The 18,259-nt window shown below is 43.2% G+C and overlaps 1 protein-coding gene across 1 annotated transcript in view; it reads left to right on the top strand.

Moving 5' to 3' along the window:
- Positions 1-18,259, top strand: part of LOC126088456 (lachesin-like) — a 61,795-nt gene that overhangs the window by 23,617 nt on the left and 19,919 nt on the right. The window contains exon 4 of the mRNA XM_049906597.1: positions 17,036-17,144. Coding sequence (XP_049762554.1) covers positions 17,036-17,144 — 109 coding nt within the window. The remainder of the gene's footprint in view (positions 1-17,035; positions 17,145-18,259) is intronic.

Genomic DNA, 18,259 nt, shown 5'->3' with positions numbered 1-18,259 from the left:
ATATGGAGGTATGCAGAAGTTATGGGAAGAGAAATTTTAACTCCAATATTTATAGCGGTATTATGTTCGTCTATATGTAATGCCATGCACCGTAAAATATGTTTTTTCATGGAAGTAGATGTATTGTGACGCAGTAGAAAAATTCTCTGGATTACCTGAGATTTTTATGCTGTTTGTCAGTGGATAATGTATCAGTAAGCAGTCCCAGGTCAGATTACAAGAAATAAACACCAGTTCTTTAAAGCATCGAACTCTCATATGTAAAAGAGTTTCAATCGTCCTATCACTTTGCAAATAATTTAATGAGTTAAACATTTGCCTTTAAGCATGGAAGCGAGAAATAAGGAAAAGCTGGAAATAATTCTGACAGTTCGTTGGCAGTCGAAGGGACTGAATATACACTGGGAAATCACCGTACCATTCGGAGCAACATCAAATTTTCCACGTTTATCTATGTTTATGACATGATATCTACTGAACTATGTGTTGTACTGCGAGGTAATTTTGCAGGTTCGTTTAGTGGTACATGTGGATACATTTTTCGAACTGTGTGGCGAACAGAGTTAGTAGTAAAGTAGTAAATTAAAACGCCACGCCTGATGCGGAAGTCTGACTGCACAATCAGCGAAAATGTAATGGACAACAAACGTTTTTCTTCCATCATTTTTCGGGGTATGTTAGCAAGAGAAAACGTCGTAATGGCTTGTAACTATTTATACACTGTGTTGGCAGTAGCTAACTGCTCTCATTCTCAAATACTGGATGGATGATGCCCGAGTATTTGCATGCTGTCATTTACACTGCCTCAAGACAAACACAACTTCTAACAGTAATATTTGTCATACTGTGCTAAATTCTTAATGTGACATTACGCTTATTAATGAGTTGATTATTACAGCATTTTAAATTTTAAAAGTCCATCAATAATTCATTACACAAAATACACTCCTGGAATTTGAAATAAGAACACCGTGAATTCATTTCCCCAGGAAGGGGAATCTTTATTGACACATTCCTGGGGTCAGATACATCACATGATCACACTGACAGAACCACAGGCACATAGGCACAGGCAACTGAGCATGCACAATGTCGGCACTAGTACAGTGTATATCCACCTTTCGCAGCAATGCAGGCTGCTATTCTCCCATGGAGACGATCGTAGAGATGCTGGATGTAGTCCTGTGGAACGGCTTGCCATGCCATTTCCACCTGGCGCCTCAGTTGGACCAGCGTTCGTGCTGGACGTGCAGACCGCGTGAGACGACGCTTCATCCAGTCCCAAACATGCTCAATGGGGAACAGATCCGGAGATCTTGCTGGCCAGGGTAGTTGACTTACACCTTCTAGAGCACGTTGGGTGGCACGGGATACATGCGGACGTGCATTGTCCTGTTGGAACAGCAAGTTCCCTTGCCGGTCTAGGAATGGTAGAACGATGGGTTCGATGACGGTTTGGATGTACCGTGCACTATTCAGTGCCCCCTCGACGATCACCAGTGGTGTACGGCCAGTGTAGGAGATCGCTCCCCACACCATGATGCCGGGTGTTGGCCCTGTGTGCCTCGGTCGTATGCAGTCCTGATTGTGGCGCTCACCTGCACGGCGCCAAACACGCATACGACCATCATTGGCACCAAGGCAGAAGCGACTCTCATCGCTGAAGACGACACGTCTCCATTCGTCCCTCCATTCACGCCTGTCGCGACACCACTGGAGGCGGGCTGCACGATGTTGGGGCGTGAGCGGAAGACGGCCTAACGGTGTGCGGGACCGTAGGCCAGCTTCATGGAGACGGTTGCGAATGGTCCTCGCCGATACCCCAGGAGCAACAGTGTCCCTAATTTGCTGGGAAGTGGCGGTGCGGTCCCCTACGGCACTGCGTAGGATCCTACGGTCTTGGCGTGCATCCGTGCGTCGCTGCGGTCCGGTCCCAGGTCGACGGGCACGTGCACCTTCCGCCGACCACTGGCGACAACATCGATGTACTGTGGAGACCTCACGCCCCACGTGTTGAGCAATTCGGCGGTACGTCCACCCGGCCTCCCGCATGCCCACTATACGCTCTCGCTCAAAGTCCGTCAACTGCACATACGGTTCACGTCCACGCTGTCGCGGCATGCTACCAGTGTTAAAGACTGGCTGACACTGACGGCGGCGGTGCACAAATGCTGCGCAGCTAGCGCCATTCGACGGCCAACACCGCGGTTCCTGGTGTGTCCGCTGTGCCGTGCGTGTGATAATTGTTTGTACAGCCCTCTCGCAGTGTCCGGAGCAAGTATGGTGGGTCTGACACACCGGTGTCAATGTGTTCTTTTTTCCATTTCCAGGAGTGTACTTAAAATCTAATTTGTGTTGCCATGTGGCTGCAACTAGTACCGCCTCCCGGGATAGTGTTTTAATAATATAGATATCAGACGGAAAGTTTATAGCCAGGAACATTTCTTTCATATCCATGAAACAAAACCAAAATCTCTTTGCGTTCTTGCGGAACAGCAACTCCTAAAATGGTCTCAGTACCAAACCATGATGTGAAAAAAATTTCTAACGGAAATGGCTTCGTGACACCTGATACCTGTTTCAGCTGTTATTCTATAGTTATTTATTCACAACTCTGTCTATCTCTTTGGCTGAAGTTAAAGTAGTTTACAGGTCTCGGTCCCTTGAGTCGTCAAGAGAACTAAAATTACGGAAAAGACAAAATAGGTCAGAATTGTCAAAAATTCTTAATTTCAGTTCTCTACAAATTAATTGTAACCGTTGGGACAGCTGCTTTCTAGGGGAAAGTGGACGAATTTTTGAAACCCCATACAGGGAACGCAACTATTTCTGAGAATCAAACAGCGTGTGGGGAGTATGTGATGTTACTGTTTAAAAAAGTACGGACTGTAATTTAAGTGAAGTTAATTAAAATAAAACTTTTATCTAAATCTTCCTGAAGAGCTGATCTTGTGCCCTCTGCGTTCACGTACCATGTAGCGCCACTCAGAATGACTGTTGTTAGTTATTTGGTCCCTGAAATGTATACTGTCCGACGCTCCTCCCATGCTTGTACGCCCTGCGAGAGCGCGGGACACAACGACTTCAGAGGATAACTAGAAAGCAAGAGCCAACCAGCTTATTCCGGATCCTAGAGGCTAAAATTGTGTGTTAAATCTTATGGGACTTAACTGCTAAGGTCATCAGTCCCTAAGCTTACACACTACTTAACCAAAATTATCTTAAGGACAAACACACACACCCATGCCCGAGGGAGGACTCGATCCTCCTCCGGGACCAACCGGACAGTCCATGACTGCAGTGCCATAGACCGCTCGGCTAATCCCCCACGGCACCTGGAGGCTACAACGATATATTTGTCACCTAGTCTTTTTGTGGCAAACGTGTTTATCTATTTAGCGTATTTCACTATAAACTGAAGTACAGCAACCACAAATGAATTGTATAATTTTACAATATAAATAGAACTAAAACATTGAAACATCAAGTTAATGTCCAACAGTTTAATCAGTACAGGGGCTGCGTCTGTCCAAACACATATAGTTTTCCGGAGTAAGCTCGATTGTTACAGGTTTTACAGTGTGTTTGATGATCTAATGGAAGTGGAGCTTTTCAACAGTGGATACTTTCTGCACATATGCTATGGCCTGTACGAATCCCGGTAACTGTGAATTGTCCTTCACACACGTCGCGGTAATTCCGTTTCGGATGCTTTAGTACCAGGTCTTATGAGAGCCTGTGTAGCGGCACTCAACGTTTATGCACATTTCCTTGTTACGTTGAAGTCCATTGCTTGTAACGATTCTACCAATACGATAGGTGACGGCCTGGAATTCAGTCGGCTTATTCCAATTGCAGGCAAGATAGAATCGACTGAGAACTGGCGAATTTTAATTAATATTTCACATTTTTCGAGAAGGGTATTCTACCTTTGAAGATCGGGTGGCTCAGATTGCCTTAGAGGTAGTAATCAGTGAAGACGAGTGGGTCTGATGCAGCCTTATATTCTCCTCACTGTTGCGTTTCGACTTTCCTCACAAGTGAAGAGGCCACACTAGAGGACGGTAATCGGCAGCAGAGTAGACGACTCCTCAGGAAGAAGATTGTAGTTTTTGTATCTTCTGCGCACTATGAGGTACCATTCAGCATCTGTATGTTAGTACGGCGATGAACCATGAACCATGGACCTCGCCAGCGGTGGGTAGACTTGAGTGCCTCAGCGATGCGTACCGTAGGTGCAACGACATTGAATGGGTATATGCTGAGAGGTCCGTGGTTCCTGAAGAGGGGTAAGAGTCTTGATGATTGCCTGACCTGGCCTTGTAACATCAACAGAAACGGCCTAGCTGTGCTAGTACTGCGAATGGCTGACATCAAGGGTAAACAATACTCGAAATTTTTCCCCAGGGCATGTAGCTGTACTGTATGGCTAAATTATGATGGCGTCCTCTTACGTAGAATAGTCCCGCAATCGGGGGGGGGGGGGGGTGGGGGGGGGACTACTCAGGAAGACGTCGTTATTAGCAGAAACGAAACTTGTGTTCTATGGATCTGAGAGTGGAATGTCAGATACCTCAATGGGGCAGGTAGATTAGTTTTTTTTTTTTTAAAAAAGCGAAATGGGTAGGTTAATGTTAGATACATTGGGAATTAGTGATGTTCGGTGGCAGGAGGAACAAGACTTCTGGTCAGGTGAATACAGGGCTATAAATACAAAATCAGCGTTAATGTTGGAGAAGATTTAATAATCAGTGAAAACAAAATTGGAACGCGGATAAGCTAATATGAACAGCATAGTGAACGCATTATTGTAGCCAAGATCGACACGAAGCCTACACCCGCCACGGAAGTACAAGTTTACATGCCAACTAGCTCCGGAGATGAGAAGAAGATTGAGGAAATATATGATGATGATGAGATAAAAGAAATTATTCAGATGTTTAAGAGAGGCGAAAATTAAATACTCATGGATGACTGGAATTCGATAGTAGGAAAAGAAAGAGAAGGAAAAGATGTAGGTCGATATGGACTGGGGGAAAGAAATGAAAGAAGAAGCCGCCTGGTGGAATTTTGCACAGAGCATAATTTAACAATAGCTAATACTTGGCGTAAGAATCATCCGAGGATATTGTATACGTGGAAGAGAGCTAGTGACACCGGAAGGTTTCAGATTGATTATATAATGGTTAGACAGAGATTTAGTAACCAGGTTTTAAATTGTAAGACATTTGAGGGGCAGATGTGGTCTCTGACCACAATTTACTCGTTATGAACGGCAGATAAAAACTGAGGAAACTGCAAGAAGGCAGGAATATAAGGTGTTGGGAACTGGATAAACTGAAGGAACCAGAGGTTGTAGAGGGATTCAGGGGGAGCGTTAGGGAACGATTGACAAGAACAAGGGAAAGAGATTCGGTAGAAGAAGAATGGGTAGCTTTAAGAGATGAAATAGTGCAGGCAGCAGAGGATCAAGTAGGTAAAAAGACTAGGGCTAGTATCAATCCGTGGGTAAAGGATAAAATATAAAAATGCAATAAATGAAGCAGCCGAAAGGGAATATAAACGTCTAAGAAATGGCTAAACAGGAATGGCTAGAGGACAAATGTAAGGAAGTAGAAGCACATATCACAAAGGGTAAGAAAGATACTGCCTACAGGAAAATTAAAGAAACCTTTGCAGAAAAGAGAACCACCTGTGTCATTGTCAAGAGCTCAGATAGAAAACCAGTCCTAAGCAAAGAAGGGAAAGCAGAAGGGTGGAAGGAGTATATAGAAGGTCTATACAAGGGAGATGTAGTGGAGGGCCATATTATGGAAATGGATGAGGACGCAGAGGAAGACGAGAAGGGAATATGATACTGCGTGAAGAATTTGACAAAGAACTGAAGAACCTACGTCGAAACAAGGACCTGTGAGAACACAACATTCCGTTATAGCTTCTGATGGCCTTTTGAGAGCCAGCAATGACGAAAATCTTCCATCTGGTGAGCAAGATGTACGAGACAGGTGAAATACCCTCAGACGTCAAGAAGAAAATAATTATTCCTGTTCCAAAGAAAGTAGATGGTGATAAATGTGAAAATTACCGAACTATCAGTTTAATAAGTCACGGATGCAAAATGCTAAAACGAATCATTTATAGGAGAATGGAGAATCTCGTAGAACCCGACCTGGGGGAAGATCATTTTGGATTCAGTGGAAATTTAGGAACACGCGAGGTAATACTGACCCTACGACTTCTCATAGAAGGCCGATTAAGGAAAGGCAAACTTCCGTTTCTGGTATTTGTAGGCTTAGAGGAATCTTTTGACAATTTTGACTGAGATACCCTCTTTCAAATTCTGAAGGTGACAGGGGTTAAATACAGAGAGCGAAACACTATTTATAATTTGTACGGAAACCAGATGGCAGTTATGACAGTCGAGGGGCATGAATGGGGGGGCAGTGGACGAGAACTAAGTGAGACAGGTTTGTAGCCTATCCGCAATGTTATTCAATCTGTAAATTGAGCAAGCAGTAAAGGAAAGGAAGTAAAAATTTGCAATTGGAATTTAAGTCCAGGGAGAAGAAATAAAAACTTCAAGGTTTGTCAATGACATTACAATTCTGGCAGAGACAGCAAATGACTTGGAAGAGCAGTTGGGCGGAATGGTCAGTATCTTGAAAGGAGGATATAAAATAAACATCAACAAAAGCAAAACGAGGATAATACACTCCTGGAAACTGAAATAAGAACACCGTGAATTCATTGTTCCAGGAAGGGGAAACTTTATTGACACATTCCTGGGGTCAGATACATCACATGATCACACTGACAGAACCACAGGCACATAGACACAGGCAACAGAGCATGCACAATGTCGACACTAGTGCAGTGTATATCCACCTTTCGCAGCAATGCAGGCTGCTATTCTCCCATGGAGACGATCGTAGAGATGCTGGATGTAGTCCTGTGGAACGGCTTGCCATGCCATTTCCACCTGGCGCCTCAGTTGGACCAGCGTTCGTGCTGGACGTGCAGACCGCGTGAGACGACGCTTCATCCAGTCCCAAACATGCTAAATGGGGGACAGATCCGGAGATCTTGCTGGCCAGGGTAGTTGACTTACACCTTCTAGAGCACGTTGGGTGGCACGGGATACATGCGGACGTGCATTGTCCTGTTGGAACAGCAAGTTCCCTTGCCGGTCTAGGAATGGTAGAACGATGGGTTCGATGACGGTTTGGATGTACCGTGCACTATTCAGTGTCCCCTCGACGATCACCAGTGGTGTACGGCCAGTGTAGGAGATCGCTCCCCACACCATGATGCCGGGTGTTGGCCCTGTGTGCCTCGGTCGTATGCAGTCCTGATTGTGGCGCTCACCTGCACGGCGCCAAACACGCATACGACCATCATTGGCACCAAGGCAGAAGCGACTCTCATCGCTGAAGACGACACGTCTCCATTCGTCCCTCCATTCACGCCTGTCGCGACACCACTGGAGGCGGGCTGCACGATGTTGGGGCGTGAGCGGAAGACGGCCTAACGGTGTGCGGGACCGTAGGCCAGCTTCATGGAGACGGTTGCGAATGGTCCTCGCCGATACCCCAGGAGCAACAGTGTCCCTAATTTGCTGGGAAGTGGCGGTGCGGTCCCCTACGGCACTGCGTAGGATCCTACGGTCTTGGCGTGCATCCGTGCGTCGCTGCGGTCCGGTCCCAGGTCGACGGGCACGTGCACCTTCCGCCGACCACTGGCGACAACATCGATGTACTGTGGAGACCTCACGCCCCACGTGTTGAGCAATTCGGCGGTACGTCCACCCGGCCTCCCGCATGCCCACTATACGCTCTCGCTCAAAGTCCGTCAACTGCACATACGGTTCACGTCCACGCTGTCGCGGCATGCTACCAGTGTTAAAGACTGCGATGGAGCTCCGTATGCCACGGCAAACTGGCTGACACTGACGGCGGCGGTGCACAAATGCTGCGCAGCTAGCGCCATTCGACGGCCAACACCGCGGTTCCTGGTGTGTCCGCTGTGCCGTGCGTGTGATCATTGCTTGTACAGCCCTCTCGCAGTGTCCGGAGCAAGTATGGTGGGTCTGACACACCGGTGTCAATGTGTTCTTTTTTCCATTTCCAGGAGTGTATATGTAGTCGAATAAAATCAGGTTATGCTGAGGGAATTAGATTATGAAATGAGACACCTAAGGCAGCAAATGAATTTTGGTATTTTGGAAACAAAATAACTGATGATGGTCGAAGTAGGGAGGATATAAAATCCAGCCTGGAAACGGCAAGAAAAGCTTTTCTGAAGAAGAGAAATTTGATAACGTCGAGTGTAGATTTAAGTGTGAGGAAGTCGTTTCTGAAAGTATTTATATGGAATGTAGCCATGTATGGAAGTGAAACTTGGACGATAAAAATTTCGACAAGAAGTGAATAGAATCATTTTAAATTTGGTGTTACAGAGGAATGATAATGATTAGACGGGTAGATCATATAACTAATGAGGAGGCACTGAGTAGAATTGTGGAGAAGAGAAATTTGTCGTACAACTTTAAAGAAAGAAGGGATCGGTTGAGAAGCGTGTGAGATAAGAGTCGTAGAGGGAGACCAAGAGATGTATACAGTATGCAGATTCATAGAGATGTAGGTTTCATTAGTTACTCGGAGATGAAGAAGCTTGCACAGGATAGAGTAGCATGAACAGCTGCATTGAACTGGTCTTCACACAAGACCACAACAACAACAATGTGATCTTAATGCTGTATCTCAGCTTTTCTCCTCTGTTTCTTGCGGAACAAGATTCGGTTAAGAGTTACTCCTAAACGCTAGGGGTATTCAATAAGTAACGCCACACACTATTTTTTCCAAAAGCATATTGATTTTATTCAGGATTCGAGTACTCCATATTACTCTTCACTCTTTTGAATGTAATACGCTATTTTTCTACATAATTACGTTCACAGCGACGGCATTAGACCAATTTCTTGGGGGAGCTCGCATGATACCACACTAGTGGTCGACGTTGGAGCCAATGTCCTCCTGCATCAGTAAGCTCCCCATCATCCTGGTACTGCTTCTCTTGGAGTGGATCCTTCACTGGTCCAAATAGATGCTAGTCGGAAGGTGTGACTTTCGGAGTATTGGGGGGGGGGGGGGGATAAAGAAGAACAGACCAATGAAGTAATGGGTGTGCGAAACTGCGTTGTCATATTTCTGAGGCGATGAACTTGCTGAAGTATTTTCTTCGATTTCTCGACAGTACAGCAGTACACTTCCGAGTTAATCGTTGCCCCATGAGGGAGGACATCAACCACAATAAACACTTCAGAGTCCGCCTGCTTAGCTAGATGTAAATTTCTTACCCCCATGCTAGCGGGACCGGGTTCGATTCCCGGCTGGTTTGGAGATTTTCTCCGCTCGGGGACTGGGTGGTGTGTTGTCCTCATCATCATTTATTCTCATCTCCGGCGCGCAAGTCACCAAATGTGGCGTCAAATGAAATAAGACTTGCACTTGGCGGCCGAACTTGCCCGAACAGTGGCTTCCCGGCCACCGATGCCACACTATCATTTCCTTTTTTTGTACACCTTCAGGGTCCAGAAGATCGTCGACAGGACTTTACTGGCTGAAGGTATTGCTTTGAACTTTTTCTTCGGAGGAAAGGTGCTGCGGTGTCACCCCAAGGATTGCCGTTTTGTCTCTGGTTCGAAGTGATGAACCAATGTTTCATCGCCTGTGACGATGTGAATGTTCTCGATAAAAACTTTTCACGATTAGCCTCGTAACGTGCGAGGAATTCCGTACAGATGGTCCCTCGTTGCTCTTTATGGTTGTCTGTTAACCGGAGAGGAACCCAGTGGGCATACTGCTTTCAGTACACCACCTGGTGCACGAGTGTGTCAGCACTACCAACAGAGACAGCCAGTTGTGCTGCGAGATGTCTGAATGTGATCCGTCAGTCACGTGGAACGAGAGTGCCTAGACGTTCCAACATTTCAGGAGTCACAGTTGCATGCGGCCAGCAGGCATGGGGGAGATGGGACAGGTTTGTGCGACAGTGTTGCGATGATAACAGACGCCTCGCCCCACGACTCGCCGTGCCTTTGTTCCTACCAGGGCACACGTTTATGAATATGTACAGTGCTCGTGTTTACCGCCAAAAGAAACCCTTCGTTGTAAAGAACCTCCGTCACGTATGTCATTTTGTACACTACGTATAGCGCCATCACCAATGGGAACTTCATGAATCAGTAGGGGATGAAGCGGGAATATTCCGCGATCTTCCATGACAAAGTTTGACTGAAATTGGAGGAGGAATAAAAGTATTTCATTACTTACTGAACGCTGCTGGTATTTTGGGGAGTCTTGGTGGTGGAGGACTAGACAATAAAAGAAGACTTCTAACTCTGCATTGACAATTCGATTGTTAATATGAAATTTGGTAACTTTGGTCTCCGTTCGACACGGTGTTAATCTGCAAGGGATATATGTTCAGCAGCTTCAAGATTGCTCCGTTAAGTGGCCAGAGCCAAATCGTCTGCATAAATGAACTATCATGACACTGTTTTAGGAAGAGAGATGAGTGTAAGTTGAAGATGACTGGTGCCAAAGTGGAACCCTGGGGATTAAGTATGTTCTACCTGATTAATCGATTGCCGAAGAGCACTTGGAATTACGTCTCAGATAACATGTTGTTTACGAGCCTGATTACGGATGCCACTGTATAACAACTGCTAGTTTTTACAGCAATTCTTGTTTCTATATTGTATCATAGGATGCTATACGATCAACAAAAGCCAGTGATGATTGAAGTAGTCGTTGGAACATAGCTTCTGTGAGTGTTGTTAATCTGAGTACACTGTCTGTACAGCTTCTTTTAGGTCAAAATGATACCTGTTCGATGCGAGTAACTTATCGGATTTTTGGACGTATTCTTTTAAGGGTGAGTCATTCCAAAAACCAGTAGCAGCAGGTTAGGAGGGCGACTGAACGACAGCTACCAGATTTAGTCGCCGATTTACCAGGTTCAGTGAAGCTATGACTTTTGTCCTTTTGAAGACATTTGGAAGATTTCAAGACAGCATAATATTGATTGAGAAACTCACAATCCAGTTGCGAGTCTTGTTTCCACAATTACGTTTTTACCGATAATCTTTTTCCTTACTGTTGGTTTTTGTACCTTTTACTGTTATATGTGGTATCTTCTTACAATAGCGGGCAAACGCTTTAGTCTCGTTTCACTGAACTAATGGTTAGCATGGTTTTAGTAATCGTTAGCTTTATTTCTGGAAATACTGAAAGTTATTAAATTGTGGTTATTTTTAAAGAAAGAAAAACAATAATTATGTTATACCTTGTTAAATGTAATTAGAAAACTGTAATTTCCCCCCATGTAATCTAAGCATGTTCATGCTTCATTCTACAAGAATAATTCTTTAATTTTGTAATTTAATTTCATAAAGGGAATTATTCTCTTAATTCTGTGTTTTTAAATTTTTTTATATTTAATTTAAATTGGTATTAAGTTTTTATTTATGTCTGATAATGACTTACAATATTGGTAATCAGTAAATCGTGTAAGTCGAAACAAAGGAATCAAAATTATTATGTAGAAATAAATCCTGTTGAAAGTACATTGCAATCCTCCAATTTGACATTGCTACATTTCCCTTTTACCATTTGTAGGTTAAAGCGACTCCACGATCTTTACAGATCAATATGCTATATGTCTAGACAGAAGGCAGATGCTATTGAAGCACTTGGTATTGTTCGAATCGGGGGAACATTGCATTGAATGTTATCAACGTGAGACTATGCGTTCTTCCAGGCTGAGAAAGAATTCGGGTGAACATTAATAAAACAGACAATCAGCAGGATCGTATTCCTGACTGGAAATGGAGCGAAACATCTCCTATGGACGTGTGTCTGGAAACGGTTGGAGTATGTGCAACGAGAAGAAATCGTCCCAGATCACACTACAGTGTGCATCGCATCCACATCACAAAAGATGTTCAAAGTGGCCTCCTTGTGATTGCAGGTGACCGGGGTGGAAGTGATTGGCGTGCTGGATATACATAATCGTATTTTGTCTCACACCATGTTGGTGGGCCACTTGCCTGGAGCTTATACTAGGGTTAGGGCCAATATCCAGTAGAACCTGGTTCTCCAAATCTGATGAACGTGCATTCTGCCGCCTCCTTGCACTTTAGTCTGTCTGAGAATACACATGATTACACAAACGCCCAAAAATCGCCCTAATTTTGTGAGATGTTGTTGGTGTCTGTGTGGGTACTTGTTTTGGCATGGCCATTTTGCTTCTCGACCGTTTCCACCTGCTTGGTCGTACACAAACACCATCTCGGCTTTTCCCCAACATGAATACCGGACTACTGGGCTGTGCTGCGTCAGTCACACAGCCTACAGCACACAAGGAACATATGGCACGTGGTCAGAGGGACTGTCACTCGTCAGCACCATCAAACATGGCAACGATGCGTTTTCGGACACATTTTTACAGGACCATTTTTTCTCTATTTCCAGTCAGGAATCCATGCCTTCTGTTTGTCGGGTTTGTAAATGTCCACCCTGTATTTCATTACCAAAGCAAGTATCACTTTCAAAATAATATCATGAATAAGGAAGGGCGAACTGACTGTGGAAATGATACAACACGCCATTGTATCAAAAGCTTTAGAAACGTATATCGAGTAAAAATATCACATATTTTTGGAGTATATGATAGTGAAGAGGTCTGTTTCGAGCAGTTGTAAGACAGCTTCTGGATTCCTTGTATCGGCACCGTACAATATTCTAAAACAGAGCAGCTTGTTTTGTGGAGGTCACCTACGATGGCTCATATTATCGTAATCGACTATAGACGTGAATAACAATATGAGGGTGACACAAAAAAACTTGTTGTTCGCCTCCAACTACTGTAAGTGGAAGACTTTAGTGATAGGTAGGAGACTGAAGTCAAATAACCCGAGTGTACTAGTTTCTCTCACAATTCCTTCAGTTGCATATGACAGTCTGTTTAAGCTGAGAGACTATAGAGAAAAACTACCTAGCACAGGTGACAGAGTTAGTTGTTTTCACATTACCTAATGTAGCCCGACAATTTCTGAAAGGCATTATAAAACAGACAAAATTAATGTATCCTAACACGGCGTTATGTCACAAAGAGTTTAATGGTACTCTCTTTCTAAGCATATTCATTTATGTTATTTACTACTAAACGCTGTGTAATGGTTGCATTATACATCAAATTGATGAGTAAGATGGAAACCTAGAATTCGCTCAAGCATGATCATAATATAAATAGTCACTGGAACACGAACATTTTATATATACGTACATTTTTCTTCGTTACAGCTGGAGTGTTTAATCACACATTGTATTTAACTGCTTTTGCCGTGCTTAAGAATTCGTCATACAGCATACCTGAGTGACCGGTATGATGCGGCCCTCCACAACTTCCTTTCCTGTGCTAACCTCTTCATCCCATGGTGCCACTTACGCCTAATATTCTCTATGACTTGTTGGTTATATTCAAGTCTCTGTCAACCTATACAAATTTTGTCCTCAGTGATTCTCTCTAGTTACATGGAAACAATTCCAGCATTTCATAGACGACATCCTTTATTACCTCTAAGTTAGGAAGCTACGGTAACTGAAAGTACAGACAACTGCAAGCACCTGTGTTTGCATAATGTGTAATTTGTCACAGGTTTCTTCCCGCGGTGTTTTATAGAACATTTTTTCGAGAGTATTAAGCCGTGGCCTACGGTTAGTGTCTTTGACTAATAATCGAACGTATTGGATACGGGTTTCGAACCCAACGACTGCTAAAGATTTGATTACAAATAAACAGCAATGGCCGCCGATGACTACCGCCATTAGAAGTCACCTTTGGTATGCCAACTGCCTTGTCAAATAGAGCAGAGAGGTTCAGGGCTTTCTATTGATCCTGAGATGGGACAATGCCCCTAAGATCAACAATGAGGAGTGATCAATGGAAACCGCTACGTTAAAGATGCATTGCGTGTATACACAGCAAATATGGCCTCTGATTTTTTTTTAAAAAAGGTGATGATGACCTCTCCATTGGCAAAAGATTGTGGATTAGTCCTTACATTCTGATCTTTGGTGTGGAGCTGCCGAGGAGATGATTATGAGAAAAAGGTGGAGCAACGAACGGAAGGCTAACATGGAATGTCAGAAGTTTGAACGCGAAAGGGAAGATAAAAAATCAGAAAAGGGTGATGTAAAAGATCAGTCTAGATATACTGGTAGTAAGGAAGCGAAATGGTATGAAGACCAGGATATCTGGCCAAAGTAATCCAGGGTGACGTCAACAGAAGCAAGAAATGGAAAAACGGGGGTTGGATTCGTTCTGAATAGGAAGGGAGGGCAGAGAAAAGTTACTGTGAACAGTTCAGTGGTAGGGTTTTTCTGATGAGCATCGACAGAAAACTTACACCGACAATAATAGTAGGGGTGTACATGCAGATGTCGTGAGCAGAAGATGAAGAGAGGATTTGTGTGACGTTTCTGAGTGGATAATTCAGCGCATAAAGAAGGTGAAAATGTAACAAGCATGGGAGACTGGACTGCGTCTGCAAAGATAGGAGTTTAAGAAAGGCTTACTTGGAGAGTATGAGCTCGGCAGTTGGAATGATTGAGTAAGGAGACTAATTTTCAGAAATAAATTTCAGCTGGTAATGGTGAATACTCCGTTCAAGAATGACGATCGGAGATGGTATACGTGGAAAAGTCCCAGAATGAGTTTGCTGAAGATGTCGATATTGCGATAAGATATACCAGAGGGGTGGACTTCTGTAAAAAGAACAGTCACAGATATTGGAAAGAGAAAAATGGCTTTGAGCAATATGGTACTTAACATCTGAGGTCATCAATCCCCTAGAACTCAGAACTACTTATACCTAATTAACTTAAGGACATCACACACATCCATGCCCGAGGCAGCATTCGAACCTGCGACCGTAGTGGTCGCGCGGTTCCAGACTGAAGCACCTAGAACCACACGGCCACACCGGCCGACTTGGAAAGAGAAACATTCGTACACGTAAGGTAACTGCTAAGAAACCTGCGGTAACAAATAAATAGTTCAATTGATCGGGGAATGTAAGAATACAAAAATGTTCAAGTAAATACAGAAACCGAGAAATATAAATTACTTAGGAATGAAATAATTAGAAGGTGCGGAAAAGCCAAGGAGATGACGGCACCAAATACGTGAAGAAGTAATCGACGGAAGGACTGGTTGACTGTACATATCAGTTAAAACAATCTTGGGTGAAATGGAAAGCAAGGTAGGCAATATGAATAGTGCAACATGCAGTCCACTGTTAAATCCCGAGCAGTAGCAGGAGAGGTGAAAAGGAAGATGTGACAGAAGAAGAAATTAAAAACGTTGTGAAAGAGATAGGGGAACCAATATTAGAGACAGAATTTAAAAGAGTTTTGGTAAACTTGAGAAAAAATAAAGCAGAATTGGTGGTTAACATTGTCTCAGTATTTATAATATCACTGGTGCAATTGAAAACCAAACGACTGTTCAGGTCGGTGTGTAGAATGTACGAGACTGACGACACGCTACCAGACTTTAGGAAAAGTATCATCCTCACAATGTCTGTAGATCGAAGGAAGAACGACGGAAATAAAGGAAAGGTTCAAGAGTGTGACTAAAATTCAGGGTGAATGGATATCAATGATAAGAGTTTCTGATGACATAGCTACTCGCAGTAAAAGTGAAGAAGAATGACTGAATTCACTGAATGAAAATAACGGTCTACTTAGTACAGAATATGCGTGGAGAGTAAACAGAAGAAAGAGGAAAGTAATGAGAGGTAGAAATAACGATAATGTCGAGAAGCAAAACAGGTGATCTCAAATTTTTAAAAAAATTAACGATTTCTCCTACCTCTGAAAAAAATTACCCATGAAGAGGAGGACATAAGAAGCAGACTAGCAGAGGCAAAAAACGATATCCTGGCCAAGAGGAGTCTACTACTATCAAACACTAATTTCGGTAAGATATTTCTGAGAATGTACATTTGGAACAAAGACCTGTGTGGTAGTAAATCATGGACCGTGGAAAGAAAATTACAAATTATTTGAACAGATAAGGAATGAGGGCGATCCCGTAGAATCGTCGAGGAAAGGAACGTGTGGAAAACACTGTGGTGGTAGAACATGTGTTAAGACATGCGAGAGAAACTTCAATGGTGCTAGAGGGAACTGTAGAAGGTAAAAACCGTAGAGGTAGAAGGAAATTGCAATGTATCCAACTAATATTTGAGGACGTATGTTGAAAATGCTGTTCTGACATGAAGAGGTTGGCACAGAGGAGGAATTCGTGGGGACCTCTGACTAGCTGGAAGACAACTTAAAAAAGTCTGTAAGTCAATGCTTAATCTTATTACGAAGAGCTTCTGCGCAAGTTTCTCGACATCATGTGGGGTTCTTGCAACAAGCATGCTGTCAATAATGATCCGTGTATATCTAACTTTAAATGTGTAACGTGATGATATACAAGCCTCAAAACACCGTATTTAGTCGTTTGTGGTACCCTTTAACAGTACTAATAGTTTCGGGAAAATTTAATTACAATACTAGTAGTGTTGTAAAGTATCAATCAGTTTTATGAGGGAATCTGATGATATATCTTTATCTCTTACTCATTGACGGTATTTTTACTTCAGTCTGACATCTCAGCGAAGCTATATTAACAAAGAACTCTGAACAAGCTTTACAACTACAGGAAACTTCCGCAGTCTTTAATTTTAACAACAGAAAGCAGAAATAAATCTTGTTAATTCAGTGTGTTTACTGACGTCTTCGTAAAACTGAAGTTTCACTATAAAATGTTTTAAGGTGCTCAGAATTAAAATGCAAACAAAATGTAGTTTAATTCCAATGTTTTGCTTCTTCAGATAGCCCATTAATGTCAGATGGTATTCTTAAGCATTTTTTGTCACGATCACAGTTTTACATATAACGTAACATTTCATTATTCACAGAGCTGGGCCTTGCAGATAAAATTCGTGCAACCACAGGACGCCGGCTGGTACGAATGCCAAGTTTCCACGCATCCGCCGACCAGCATATTTGTTGAACTGAAAGTCACAGGTTAGTGTCATGTAGTGTTTCAGATTTCTTATATTCCTTACAAAAAGTACCAACAGGACGATATTGGTCGAAGTACTTTATTGTTTTGTTTACTGTTTTTCAGACATGTGAAAAGAGTACATGAAACAGCGAAACTCAAGTGATTTCATAGTGAAATAAGTCGAAATCGTATGCTGCTTATACACTGAAGGATATTAAATTTTTCCACCATGAAACACTAGTTCAATACTTATCAAACGTAGTCGAGACTTTCATCAAATGGAGTGTATTTTAATGTCATCTTGAGCAATTTCGTACCATCCCTCAGATAAGTGATTTGTCAGTCTATAAAGATCACTGGATCTAGGCTGGTCTGGAAGTTTTCGTAGTGTCATCGCACACAAGACATGCTTTTTGAATGACAAATCTGAGGATCTGACAAGCCAGCCAAGTATCCATACATTCCTCCGATGGTCTGTTGTGTGAGCTGCATTGTCGGCTCGTACATTATCATGCAGGAATATGCCGTTTGGTACCCTCGTCATGAAGGGTTAATGGTCAACCATTTTTGCAGATACTGGTAGACATTCGGTATCCCTTCAAGAATTTCCGGATAAGATAAACTGCCATATTCAGTACCTCCCCAGCACATGAGTCCAGGGACTGGAGATACGTGGGTTTCTAGAACTGTCACTTCCGGAGAACTTTCAACAGGCCGTCAAACTGACCAATATAATGTTCGTGCAAACTGTCATCACGACGCTCCACTCTCAGTCATGCCAGTGATTTTCGCCTTTCTCAAGCACTGAACGATGGAGGTTAAATGCTCTTGTACATGTTGTCTGCAAGCTGGAAATTACCAGCAGCGTTTGACACGCCATGTGGCAATTATGTACTGTTACATCTGTAGGAATGGCCTTTTCCTGTACTGCCAATATAGAAAATAAGCTCGTATAAGAACGAAATCTCTATCAACGTTTCCTGAATTGATTGTTGGAGTGCTGACACCATAGTTTACAGACAGTCTGGGTAACCAGTTATGTTGGCCAGTGATGCAATAAATATAGGGATCACGTCAACCGCTTACGCATCAACTACGGCCTGAAGATGGCTCATTGAAGCGCCGAAACTGGTAG

This window comes from Schistocerca cancellata, chromosome 6 (assembly GCF_023864275.1).
Source record: "Schistocerca cancellata isolate TAMUIC-IGC-003103 chromosome 6, iqSchCanc2.1, whole genome shotgun sequence".
Classification (NCBI taxonomy): Eukaryota; Metazoa; Arthropoda; class Insecta; order Orthoptera; family Acrididae; genus Schistocerca; species Schistocerca cancellata.
This window is presented reverse-complemented; position numbering and strand designations above follow the sequence as displayed.